The sequence below is a fragment of the Akebia trifoliata genome, chromosome 3 (assembly GCF_017979445.1).
Source record: "Akebia trifoliata isolate Shusen 1 chromosome 3, ASM1797944v1, whole genome shotgun sequence".
Taxonomy (NCBI): domain Eukaryota; kingdom Viridiplantae; phylum Streptophyta; class Magnoliopsida; order Ranunculales; family Lardizabalaceae; genus Akebia; species Akebia trifoliata.
In genome coordinates, this window is record NC_141377.1 from 42,057,122 (window position 1) to 42,070,976 (window position 13,855).

The 13,855-nt window shown below is 37.7% G+C and overlaps 1 protein-coding gene across 1 annotated transcript; it reads right to left on the minus strand.

Moving 5' to 3' along the window:
- Window positions 1-9,872: 9,872 nt before the first annotated feature.
- LOC147407066 (zinc finger protein 7-like) lies at window positions 9,873-10,463 on the minus strand. The gene has a single exon (XM_086432584.1). It carries the CDS (start codon window positions 10,461-10,463, stop codon window positions 9,873-9,875), a length of 591 nt encoding a protein of 196 aa, XP_086288710.1.
- Between the last annotated feature and the right edge of the window lie 3,392 nt (window positions 10,464-13,855).

Here is a 13,855-nt window from a genome sequence, read left to right on the forward strand (position 1 = left end):
ACAACTCTAATTAAAAGATCTCTAATTAAACACTAACTCTATCCAAATCAACCCCTAAAAATATTTATAAATAGAGGTGCTCACACCCTATTTTCGTATCAAATCATAAACCCTAAGAGAAGTAGGTCTAGAAGCTCCCCTAGCCTCCCATAAACCCTAGTTTTGGAGCCCCAACTCCTTACCTAACATCCCCCCTTCAATTTTAGTCTAGAAAACCCCTAAAATCCCTCCAAAAAAATACTCTCAAATCCGCAACAAACTTGAAGAGTTCAGATTCAAAAACAAGGAGATACCTTGTCTCGGAGATCCGAAGTCAAATCCGGAAACAGAACGAAGCAAGGGAGCACGGTACAAGGAGCTCTTTTTGTCAGATCTGAGGGAACCAAGTCCTTGCCATCGGAAAGGTAAATTTTTATTTTTATTTTTTTTTTCTAGGTTTTAGCAATGTAATTTACTTGGGAATTTAGTAGAGATCGGCTTTGGCCGGGCGGGGTTGGTGCCTAACACCTTCCAACCCCGTAACTTGATCCCCGAATTCAGATTTTTTATGGTAGATTAATTCCTTTTATCCATGTTAGAGTCAGTTTGGTTCCTAGACCACAATAACTAGGTGGCGACTCCCAAACCTCAAGGGTCAAAAGTGGATCCGCGCACCCCGCGGATCGAGGGCGCTTTCATTATCAAACAAGTCGGCACTCTGCTGGATAGGATACTTGTTCTTGATGGTGATCTTCTTCACTGCTCGATAATCGATACAACGTCGCGAAGACCCATACTTATGTTGTTTGCTCAACTCAGCTAGTCTTGGAAAATTCATTCTGTAAGGCCTCTCTGTAAGAGGTGTAGCAACAGGTAGCAATTCATTCGGATGATCATTCGACCTACGTGGCTGTAGTGTCTTCGGAAGCAAATTCGTTATCTCGTCATCAATCTTTGCTAAAACCTGTGTAACTTGTGTGGGAGTTGAACTATGGTCCTGTTCTATGGATTCAACTCTCACGGAAGCAATGTACGGTTGCTTTCCTTTCTTCAACCTTTTCTTCAACTGGCTGAAATCAAATTTCCCTCTTCTTTGCCTATGGAGACGGGAACAAAGCTTGGACATTCACCTAGCATGCCCAAGGTGTTGGCGAATGGCATTGGTATAACCCTGTTATGTCGCATGAAATCCATCCCAATGACAACTCTGAACTCATCGAGCGGAACTACGAGTAAATCAAGTTTACCCTTCCATGTACCTATCTTGACAAACACTGACTTGGCTGAACCTTGGATAGGAGTGACTTGGGAGTTTACAGCTTTCATACGGCTTGAACCTTTATCTAACCGAATATTAAGACACTTCGCCTCTGCAGGGGTAATGAAGTTGTGCGTTGCTCCTGTATCAACCATTGCCTGGGTGGTCTTCCCACCAACTTCAATATCGACATACATAAGACCCTTCCGTTTCTGGCTATTATGAGTCTCAGATGTATGTTTCATTGTATTCAAAAGATGCAAGGCTCCCATGTGAGGAGAATCTTCATAATCTCGCCCACTCGTACTCTCGTGACTAGGGTCACTCTGGGAAGCTAATAGTGTAGTCAGTTTGGCTCGCTGTAGGCACTTGAATGTCTTGTGAGGCCCACCACACAAAACACATACATGCTTGTGACGACGCTTGACTGGCGAGGTACTTCTGCTCTGTGAAGGAGATGAGTTCCGTGAGGATCCCGGACTAGAACTCTTTCTATGTCCTCTATTCTTGTCATTCGAAGACTTCTTTGTGTACTCAGGTTGCTGGTAGTAACCCTTCGACTGAGGATGTACATACTATTGGCTCCCTCCCGCGGGAGTATAATCAGTCAACCGCTCAGCTGCTGCAATTGCAGATGCAAGATCTTCCACACGTTGCCGTTGGAGTTCTGTCTGAACCCAAGACTTGAGTCCTTCTTGAAATGAGAACAACTTGTCTTTCTTTGACATGTTACGGATATCAAGCATCAAGGTGGAAAATTGCTTGACGTACTCGTGAACTGTACTTGTATGTTGGAGTTGCCTCAACTTTCTACGGGCAATGAACTCAACGTTCTCTGGTAAGAACTGGTGCTTCAATTCTTTCTTGAGGTCCTTCCATATATCGATGGAACATTGGCCACTTTCCATTTCGGTGTACTTTGTCCTCCACCATAGCTTGGCGTCACCTGCAAGATAAATAGAAGCAGTTGTTACTTTTACCTCTTCGAAATCCGGACGAGCTGCACGGAAGTACTGCTCCATGTCGAACAGGAAATTCTCGAGCTCTTTCGCATCGCGAACACCATCGAAGGTTCGTGGCTCGGGTACTCACAAGCGCGAGGGAGAAGCATCACTACTGGTAGGCCGTTCGTTACGTATGACGCGAACCAGGAGACCTACTTTCGTAGTGAGCTCCGTAATCTGTTCCTGTAAGACGGCTAGGTTGTCTCGGGTATCTTCCTCGAGGGCTGTCACTCTAGCTCTGAATATCTCGGATCTGTCCTCCAGCGTGTTCTGACGATCATCTATTCGCGCAATACCATCAACAATACCGGATAGCATACCTATCTTTTCCTCCAATAACTCAATGCGTTCCTTGTTTGTACGTGGTGCTGGTGTGTTTGGAGCGGGTTGGTCCGCGGTACTAGTAGTTCCTCTTGCCATCGTTCGCATGAACTAAATGGAATCTCAGGGGAAGAGCTAGGGGGAATACCAACTGTGCTCAAACAACTTTAGCTCTGATACCAACTGTTACAGTCCTATTCTTTCGAAGTGGGGTCGTGCGGCGCAAGGGGGTCAAATCCACTTGCAAGCCTGTAAAATGATCGTACACCACACACACGTAGCTAACAAACAAGTAAACGAGGCAACACGAGGCAAAGCCCGGAGGTAACTTTGTTGATATAATATTGAATTACATGGTGCAACGCGTTACAAAAGCAATAGATGCGTTACAAGCAAATGATGATCCTATGACACGCGGGACTTCCACGGAACTGGGCTTCAAGGGCTTCAACAACGTGGGTGTAGGCCGGGGATTGGGATAGCACTGACATCCTTTCTACAAAGTGTATGCTAAGTTTTTCCCAAGTTTCCAGAAGGAAACATCAAAAGTGGAGGCCGATCATACTCCCTTATTACGAAAATGCCACTAAGCTAACAAGTGTGCCCTGGCACGGGGCTAACATGTACCCTAAGCTAACAGATATGCCCTGGTACGGGAGCTGACATGACTTCATAACGAGCCTTACATGATATTACATGGGTGCTCCCGGGTAGCTCCGGGGCGAGCTTACACCTAACTCTAGGTGACAGATGATATGGCCGTTACATCTAGGCTGTCAAGCTTTAACGCTCATTAAGAGCAACTCCAACGCACTACCCTTACCTCTACCCATCAGCTCCCAACTGCCGATATGGGTAATGGAGTCCAGAAATTTCAATTCCAACGCAGGACCATCCCTCACCATTTTTTGGGTCCAGATATTTTCGATACCCCAAAAAAAAAGTACCCTCACTTGGTTACCCATCCTTTTTGGAGGGAAAAAATTCAGGCAGTTAGATTGAAAACACGTTAATTTCAAAAAAAATTAAATCTGAATTAAATTAAAAAATTATTAAACAATTTAAGGGTAACACGGTTGGAGTGCATATCACATGGATACCCATAAAACCTAAAAGACTTGTTTATGGGTATGGGTAGAGGGTGCTGCGTTGGAGATGCTCCAACGGATTTGAAAAATTATGAGCCCTATTTCTCTTCATGAGATTTATATGGAAGTTCTAGTCCTTACTTTTTCAATCGGGTTGGGTCTTGTTAGTAGGCCAATTTGCAGCTCTATGTACAAGAATTGTAAAGGAAAGAAATGAATTGGTAACTAAAATTGGAGGGTGGTTCCTCAATTACTTTATTTAATTGTTATTTTCTTACAAAATCCTAATTATATTCCTATTAGAGCACTCTTATCTTTTAAAATGGTGGGATTAGTGTATAAATCAAATGTACTGAAATTAGTGACTTGGAGGTAAATTCACTTCACCTGTATTGCTAGGAGGACCATCTCCTCCCAATTTGAAGGGAGAGAATAACCATCAAAAGTTATGGACAATTTCATCAACCTTTGAGTACATCATATATCATCATCATTATTTATCAGAGAAGAGAAGAGTCAAGAATCCTAAAAAGCGTGATTAATTTGTTACTTGTCAAGAAAATTTTAAAAGATGAAAATATTATTTTATTTTTTATTTTTATAAAAGCACCTAGTGCACTACACATATTGAATTTGTGCTGTTACAATGATAGTTCTTAGCACATGCAATTTTAGTCTTACATTTGAATAAGAAAGATTAAGAGATGAGTGATCCTCTTTATGCTTAGCTAGGATCTACTCTCTTCCTAGTAAAAATGAGAATTAAAAGGCCAAATGAAAATAATAGTCTCAAACAATTTTGAAGCGGAGAATCAAAGATTCAGATGGGATGGGAAGATACTCCAAGGTATCCCAATGAAAATAAATTCCTAGGACTCCTATATCGATGCCTAGGAAACTTTTATTTTTCTCCTTTCATCTCAAGTTATGTTTGAAGTTAGAAAAGGCCAAGACAAAATTCTTAGAAAAATTATTTCCCATTCAAGACTGTTTATTTTTCCCAATGGCAATTTCTAGGGAAACAATAGCCTCAAAGAAGTTTTGAGGGTTTACATTCTAGTAGGGAGATTACCCTTAGAAATTCCCAAAAGAAAAATGTTAGTGACTTGAAATAACACTCGTAGTAGCATTGAATGTGTATAAAATCATAGATGTTTTTCCTCGAGATGTACAAGTGTTATACATCCGGGGAATATCAATAGTTCTCTCTGCACACAATACTACTTCTAGTGTTAGTTTGAGTCACTGTAGCAAGGCTCATTCCCAAAATGATGTATCTCTGGTAAATATATATTGATTAAAATAAAAGTCTCAATTTTTAATAGGAACCTCATATCATAGCAAGATGAAGGAGAACATATCTCTCTACCTATTTGTATAAAACTGAAAAGAATAATGAACATCAAGCACACACCCACAATAACATAAAACACACATTTACGTGATTTGACAATGATGCCTACGTCCACGAAAGTGAAAGTCAATATATTTTTTGTTATAGGATTACATGGTCTCATTATAGTCTAGTGTACTCATAATCTTTGACTAGACCTTTTTACAAATAAAATGACAATCAATCTCAATATGCTTGAGAAAAAAACTTGTGAAAGATAGGATTAGAAGAGATATGAACAATAGCTTGATTATCACAAAACATCTTCATTGGAAAATTTGTAATGAACCCCATGTCTTTCAAGAGAAATTTTAGCCAAATAAGTTCGATATGAAGTTGTTGCCAGTGGTCTATATTCAGCTTTGCATTAGACTTTGTCACCATAGATTATTTTTTGTTTTCCAAGTAACCAGATTGCCTCCAACCATGGTGCAACACCTTATAGTATATCTTCTATCTGATTGATTTCTAGCCCAATTGGCATCAATATAACCTTCAATATTCACATGATCATTCGACTTCATCCACATGCCCTTCCCAAGAGAACCTTTAAATATCAAAGGATTCTTTCAACGGCTTCCATGTGACATGTCCTAGGAGCATGCATGAACTAGCTTACAACACTCACACCATATGCTATGTTAGATCTAGTTATGGTTAGATAGATTAGCCTTCCCACAAGCCTTTGAAATCACCCAACATCCTCAATAGGTTATCCATCAAATAGATTAAGTTTACTATTGAAATCAACAGGAATATCTATGGGTTTATTTCCCATTTTCCCAATTTTCTTTAGTAGATCTAAAACATAACTTCACTGAGAAATGAAAATGTTTTTTTTTTAAGTAGGCAACTTCAATCCCAAGAAAGTATTTCAAATTACCAAGGTCTTTGATATAAAATATTTATAAAAGTTTGAGTTTTGCGGCACCTTTCTTGCCATCACCTGTGATCATCAACATACATAAGAACAATTATAGTACATGTGCTATCCCTTTTCACAAACATGGAAGAATCAACGCTACTTCTATGAAACCCAATGTTCAATAATGCATAAGAGAGTTTAGCATACCATGCATGGGGTGATCGCTTTAAACCATACAAGACTTTCTTCAATTTGCAAATGAGACCATTTTACCTTTCTTTGGGGTGACTTGGAGGAAGATTCATATAGACTTCTTCTTCTAGATCATCATGTAAGAAATCATTTTTTACATCCATTAAGCATAAAGACCACCCAAAATTAACAATCACAAATAGAAGAACTCAAACAATATTCATTTTTGCAACTCGGGCAATAGTCTCACTATATTCCATCCCGTAGGTTTGGGTAAGCCATTTTACTACTAATCTGGTTTTATGCTTTTCAATAGAGTCATCATTATTATATTTTATTTTAAAATTCCATTTGTAGTCAACAGATTTTTTTCAAACGGCAACTTGACAATTTCCCATCTATGATTTTGTTAAATGTCTCCCGTTCTTAATTCATGACTTTCATCCGCAAGGGTTGGGAATTGACATCAAGAAAAGTAATAGGATCGGAGTTCCTAGAGATTGAACTTAGAAATGAAAAATATTTTGGCGACACATTATACACAGTATGATAAGTTAATTTCAATCCACAAGGTCAAATTAAGAAAGTAATTTTTTAAAGAAACTAAAATTTAGTAAAAGAAAATTTTAAATAATAATTAAAAAAATCCTTTACAAAGGTACAAATAGACTTCTAATGTTAAATAGACTTCTAATCTCACATGAACATGCACTCCCATCCTAATTACCATAAATAGTAAAACTTACTCGAAATAGTAGCATAATCTTCATTTGAAGCAAACTCCTCTATTAAAAACACATAATAAAAAAATTAATTAAATTAGGACTCTTAAAACCTTAAAAATAAACTCACACAAAATAAAACTTACTAAAAATGGTACTATTTCACTAATACTGCAGTTTGATTCACAAAATCATTTTTTTGAAACTCAATATAAAGGCTAATTGACGTAAGCCCTTGCCACTAGGTCAAAATTTATAGTCCTTTGAAGCTAAGTATATGTGACCCTTTTGTCATTTCATCTACAACACCTAATAGAATGAGGGGTTAGTACAACGTTTTCCAAAAATATTTTTCTTGTTGTCCTTAAAGACTAAAGAGTAGTGTCCGAGTAGATGTGATTTTGGAAAGTAAATCGTTTAGATAGTACTCTTTAGATGTGGTAGAGGGTAACATTGATACGTTATCCAAATCGTACATATGTCCTAGTAGATTAAGTGGTACTTGGAGCGAGCCAATCCTGCCCAATAGCATGGCAAACCAAGTTAGTAACGCCTGGTCTAACTGATGGGGCAAGACAGCATTGGACGAGATCAGGTCTACTTGGCAAGGCAAGTCTAATTCGGATATCTGCATGATTCTGGATTGTACGTATCAAACCCGAAGATCTCCTAGGAATCCTAGACTCAATCTCAGAGATCTCAATTCCGTTTAAGATCCTTGCAATGAAAGAATTCACCGTGATCACATCCCGATTAAGAGAAAAATCCTGATTTGAAGGAAAAACCTATAAATAGAGAAATTAACAGAGGTGATGGGATCTTTTTGGCCAAGAGAGAAAAAGTTGAAACTACTATTTGATTAAAATATTATCTTTCTCTACAACTCTAATTTGGACGTCGGAAGATCATTGGTAGGTACCACACCGATGCTTACAAGAAGAACTGAGGAGCTACTTCAAATCAGTAAGGCAAGGTTGATTAAGGTAAAACTCGATTCCACCTCTACAGATGTGATATTGGAAACTAAAACACTTGGCTAAAACCATGTTTGTCTATGGTGCGTGACGTGTAATATATTAATTTGGATTCCTAGATTATTTTCTTTTCATTATTTTAGCCAAGCAAGGGGATTAGTGATATGAGTTAAAGTGGTTCAACAGATTTTTAACTTAGGTCATGGGATCAACACTCCACTCGCTTTACCAATTTTGCTTAACTAAGTTGACACCTTCAAACCATATTTTCAAGATATCAACACTGGCCTTCTAGGAGTTGGGGCTAATCACTTCCTATTAGTTTGGAAATTTTTTACTCAGCCTAGTTGGCACCTTCAAACCATATTTCCTAGATATTAGCACTGGCTTTCTACGAATTGGGGCTAATCATTTCCTATTAATTTGGGATTTTTCTTGCCTCAACGGATAAGAGGAAAAACATCGATTTCCTACGAATCAATATTAGATTTCCAAAATCAATACGGGCCAAGCACCATGATTTATTATTTATTTAAAAAAAGAAAAAGAAAAAAGGGAATTGGGATTTGAGGTTGGAGGAGGTTTCTTAGAAGAAAAAAAAAAAAATGGAGGAGGTTGAAGACGATTAGGGTTTGGGGAGAGAGAGAGTACTCAGTATCAATGAATCCCAAACCAAGAATAGGAACAACAGATCAAGCGAGAAAGGCGTTTGGGACTCTCAGACGAAGGATCGTATATTGTATCTGTGTGTATGTGTGTGTGTGTGTGTGTGTGTGAGAGAGAGAGAGAGAGAGAGAGAGAGAGAGAGAGAGAGAGAAGTACTTTGAGTGGTTCATGTGTGCATCCAAGATCTTAATGAGGGATTGTGCAGCGACGTAATAAGAAGACGTAGGTGATGATTCCATGGCTGTTGATACTTGCTACAAAGTAGTTGTACACATGGAGGATCGACGGTTGTGATGATTGTTGTACTTCTTCACCTTTTTCATCAGCTATGAAACAGCAGATTCATGTCTTTACTTTCCTCCAAGAACTTTTATTAACGAAAGAATTGTAAAGTAGAAGAAAAATATAAAAGAGGGGTGAACTGTGAAGTAAACTCTTTTTGTGTGTGTGTGTGTGTGGTGGTGGTGGTGGTGGTGGGGTGATAACCACTATCCCTGTAGACGGGGGACTATGGTCTTATTCAAAGAGTCCCGGGAGAGGTGCAATGCCCGCACATCACATGCACCAAATAAGTGAGGGTGCGCCTTGAGGAATTATTGCTCATACTGAGTATCAAATTCATGAACTACAGGCTTTAATCGCTTATCCGTCCCAAATTGTAAGATAGATGGCGTGCTACCATTGTGAAGTAGATGTGAAACTGTGATAGAGTTATTATTATAAAAATAAAAACATAAAATTCTATTCAATTCGGACTGAGTTGAAAGTGATCCGAAACTGATATGAAAAATTATCGGATATGTAATTTTCAATCTGAATCTGATCTGAAAATCAAAAGGTTAGATCCAAACATGATTTTAAAAGTGGTTTCGTGTCTCATCTTGTCTAGGCTTGATACCGAGTCATCTCGGACGAGTTTTCCGATACGTTTGAAATGTCTCGTTCAAAAAATCAAAAAATTGAATGTGAGGTATTAAATCTTGATAAAAAAAAGTGACTTGTGAGTTGATCTCATTCAGCTCTAATATCGAGTTAACTCGGACAATACATTTCAGTCTCAAACGACTTTCAAAACCATGGATCCAAATCCTTTTTCCTATCGAAATAGTTTGAATGTCAGATAAAAAACGGGTCATGGTCAGCCCTATCTCTAGGAAACAACTTATCAATATTTTGGGAAATAATAATAATAAAAGAATAAATGCGAAATAATATTACTAGACAGGAAATTAGAAGAGCCAAGTCGTTAAAAAAGAAAGCTTCTATGAAACACGCCAAATATTTTACTTATAACACACCAAATTTAATCTCATATGATTGGTGTGTTGTAAGTAAAAGTTGATGTGCCAATACAACCTCTCCTTAAAAAAAAAAGTGAAATAAGGACTAAGGAGGGCAGAGATGGATGTATCAAAGTCGGAGATTCAAGTCCAGCTGAAGTAGCTCCGTAGGTTGAGTCTCTACATGAAAGCTACGTGGCCACATCGCATCCGTTGATTCTTCAAGAGTACTACTGAATGAGGGCCATGCCCTCCCAAACCCAGTATTGGCATCATTGATGAACCTACCTACCATGTTATTACCTCCTGATCTGCTAGGCTTCCCCACTAGTGAGTGGGGCCTAACCCCCAGTGATCGAACGGTAGGAGCATTGAAGTGCAAAGCCATCATGATCTGTGATTGGTTGTGGGACCTTCTTGATGCTATTCTCTCCCTCTTGTGGGCATTTTGATGACCCCCCAATGCTTGTGAGCTGAAGAACTTTCTCTTGCAGAAGTTGCATGAGAAGAGCTTGTTTGAAGTGGGTTTTGAATCTCCCCCAGCACTGGCAGTGAAGGAATCATTCCTACCAAGGCTTAAATTCAACCATTCTCCTCCCAAGTTATGATCTTCACCAACTTCTTCATCTTCTTCATTCTCTTCATGATTGGGTTTTGATCTGGTGTATTGGTTATTGGCAGATATTTCGATTGGTTCTTCTTCTCCTCTTAGGAAGATCATCATAACCACCACCAATACTTCAAAAAAGAGTTTTGAACTTCAACAGCAAGGCTAACACACACACACACACACACACACAGAAAGAGAGAGAAAGAGAGAAAGACACACACACACAGAAAGAAAGAGAGAGAGAGAGAGAGAGAGAGAGAGAGAGAGAGGAGAGAGAGAGAGAGAGAGGGGGGGAGGGGGGGGTTCTTGGGATGTTGGTTGTTGGTGTTCTTAAAAAGGAAAGGAGAGGAGGGGAAGAATAGGGAAATAAAATTAATGGAGATATTAGATCTTTGGAAAAATAATTGGTTTCATAACCTACCGATTTTGGTGAATATTTGAGATACCCAACCTTTCTAAACCCATAACATGGCCTTGATTGCAGTCTTCTGTGGGAGACTGACATAATATGACCAAAATACCCATTCTCAGCTTCTTGGTAAAAACCTTGATTTACTTCCCAAATTCAACCTTTGGATTTGGTGACAAGATGGCCACTTGTTCTTCTCAAGGTTTGATTGATTACATGATTTGCTCTGTTGTTTCATCTTTTAAGTTAAGAATGAGAAGAAAATGAATAACACCTTAAGGGACATTAACAATTGAATCAAGGATTGAAGATGAAGGGTTCTTAGGAAAAAAATTAAAATTTTTTTTTACCTTAAAAAAATCAAGAGTTGTCAAACAAATCAATATCTTCTCCCTAAAGATTGGAGATGATATATTTTTAGAGAAAAATAAAGGATTTTCAACAATAGATTGAAGGTAAGGGTATTCCGGCCATTTGGTATCAGTCTCTCAAGAAAGACCAGGGTCACTGTATGTCATCACTTTTGAAAAACTTGTGGTATTTATCTTTTATCACTAAGTTATTCACTACAACATGTGAAGTATAACCTAAGAATAATGCTGAAGTGAGCTTAAGATTGACTTCAATTCACACTGCTGACTTGGAAGTGGGTATGAATCATTGATGCTTTTTTTTTCAAGATACAACTAAAAAGCACTAGAGTCGTGATAATATGACTCATCAGGTGACATACTCAATCTCCTGGGAACCATAGATCTGTATGTATCGGGATACATGATTTCACTTTTCCTATAAAAAGTGTATCTCAAGGCGTACAAATCTACGGTTTCTGAACTTGTCCACGTCAGGGAGTCGATTGAGTATGCCATATGGTGATGAGTCATATTATCAGAACTCAAAGCATTATGCACCTCCACATTAATAAAGTGTGAATTGAGGTCACTCCTGCATAACTCTATGTCTAAGTTACTCGGAATAATTATCTCATTTTCATGCAGTAGGGCTTAAAAAAATTATCACATTTTTATGATGTGGGGCCCACCAAAGTGATGCTTCTTGGATCTTATTCCTGAGGGCAATCACTTATGTCATTTTTCTTTATTGTTGTGTTGTGCATGAGTCCACGTCAGGTTTTGGATTCCTCTCCTCTCATCCTTTCTTTCTCTCATCATAATCATGCCAACTTTACATGGCTGTTTCTGTTGGGAGTAACTCATAATACAAAGGTTGAAGATCCAAACACAATTCCAAAAATGGTCAAATCATGATCTTGTAATATTTTTTGTATCAACTACCTCCCATCAATGTTGTTTCTCCCTAGTGCAGAAGGCCCCCACCAATCCAGCATTGCAATTTGACTTTGTTGGAAAATTTGTGCATCAAATTAAATAAAACCCAGGCCCAAATTCAAATCTTAGGGTAACTAAATACTTTTTAAAGAGAGACAAAGGTACTCTTAGAAAAAAAAACTTTGAAGCACCTATTCCACTTCAAAATTTTGGTAGAACCCTATCCCATGGATTACATGTGGTATCTCCAATGAGGTATCCCAAATATTAACAAAAAAAAGTAAGAATGTGACATACACAATAAAAACCACGTGTCATGTAACGAGCAGATTTCCTCGAAAATCTTGAAGAGGAATGACCTCTTCAAAGTCGTATTCGATACCATTTGATAATGCGATTTGTGTTTTTTGTGCCTTTTACATTCGAAAACACCAAAAAAAAAAAAAAATGGATATATGATCATTTGTTAACACATTCAAATTGTGATATTATTTTCGTGCGGAACAGGAAATCCAATTATGTAAAATTAATATTTTGGGATTCTAACTACTCATGATTAAGGGAAGGAAAATGCTAAAGTAATTGCGCAGAACGTAGAGATGCGCAATGAACTGTAAATACTTTTCTTCAAGATACGAGTGAAAAGTATCTATGGTTTTGTGGACACCTTCACGTCAGCTCAGTATCCTACACAATCACTCTAGGCCGACTCTTGAAGGAATTCGAGCACCGTCAAAAAGTAAGTTACAATTCTATAATGAGAGTTTCTATTGCCACACCAAATTTTACTAATAGAACCCCAAGATGTGTGGTAATTCTTTTATGATTTACATATGAATTGGGATGCTGTTAGCAAACATTGGTATTGCAATAGAATCTCTCTTTTAAGATATTTATAGATTCGATTTTACCTTCATTAAATTCTAATGATTATACCTTCATTCAACTTTAATAATTATGATTAATTAGCTTTATTTTATTTTAAATTAATTTTGAAACTTAGTTTCCAACAGATGAGACACTTGATAATTATGCGAAGCACATAGGTTGGTGCTACCTTCAACCTAGTCTATACATGTGACGCACTTTTATATCCAACTAACCTATCCAATCGACGAGACTCCTCTTGAATGGATAATCTTCAACTCATCTTTTATGGTGGGTTGGCCAATTTTCTCTTTCTTATTTCATTGGTTCTCTAGTCGTAATTTCTATCGAACATGTGTCTCCACATTTTTTTCTAATCAACTTCATCCAAGTCATATTCTGTTTCGCTTTTGCTTTTAAAAAAAATTTCAACTTGTACAGAACAATCCTCTTTCTTTTTATTCTGTAAATCATTTACTTGGGGAACAAGGCATTTTAATTTATTACCAAACTTGACATCATCATTGACTAGTTGATAACTTTTTTAGGTTATACTCCATCTAGAGATGAATGGGGTAAAAAAAAAATGATTTGTGAGTTTGAATGATCTCTCAAAGAGATCATATAAAAAAATGATTTCAAATTTAATCTAAATCTTGAGATTCGGGTAAAGAAATTCAATTAAAGAAGAGAGAAGATGTTAGGCATCCTTCTCTATCCATCTAAAGTACTAAAATGAATTTCAATAAGCAAATTGGCGACAGTCCATATCAGAGTGTGGGGAGAAAAAATAGTTATTGCAACAAAGGACAATAAGTGTTCATCCTTTCCTTTCCTTTCTAGACATTCATGTTATGAGGGAGTGTGAAAAGTGTAATAGTAGTTGAAATTGGGTTCTAGGCCAAAAGTGCCACAATTACCCTTTATTACCGACTTTC

What these genes read in the sequence shown, in the direction of transcription:
- LOC147407066 (XM_086432584.1), bottom strand. Translation starts at nt 10,463, where the DNA reads ATGATCTTCCTAAGAGGAGAAGAAGAACCAATCGAAATATCTGCCAAT.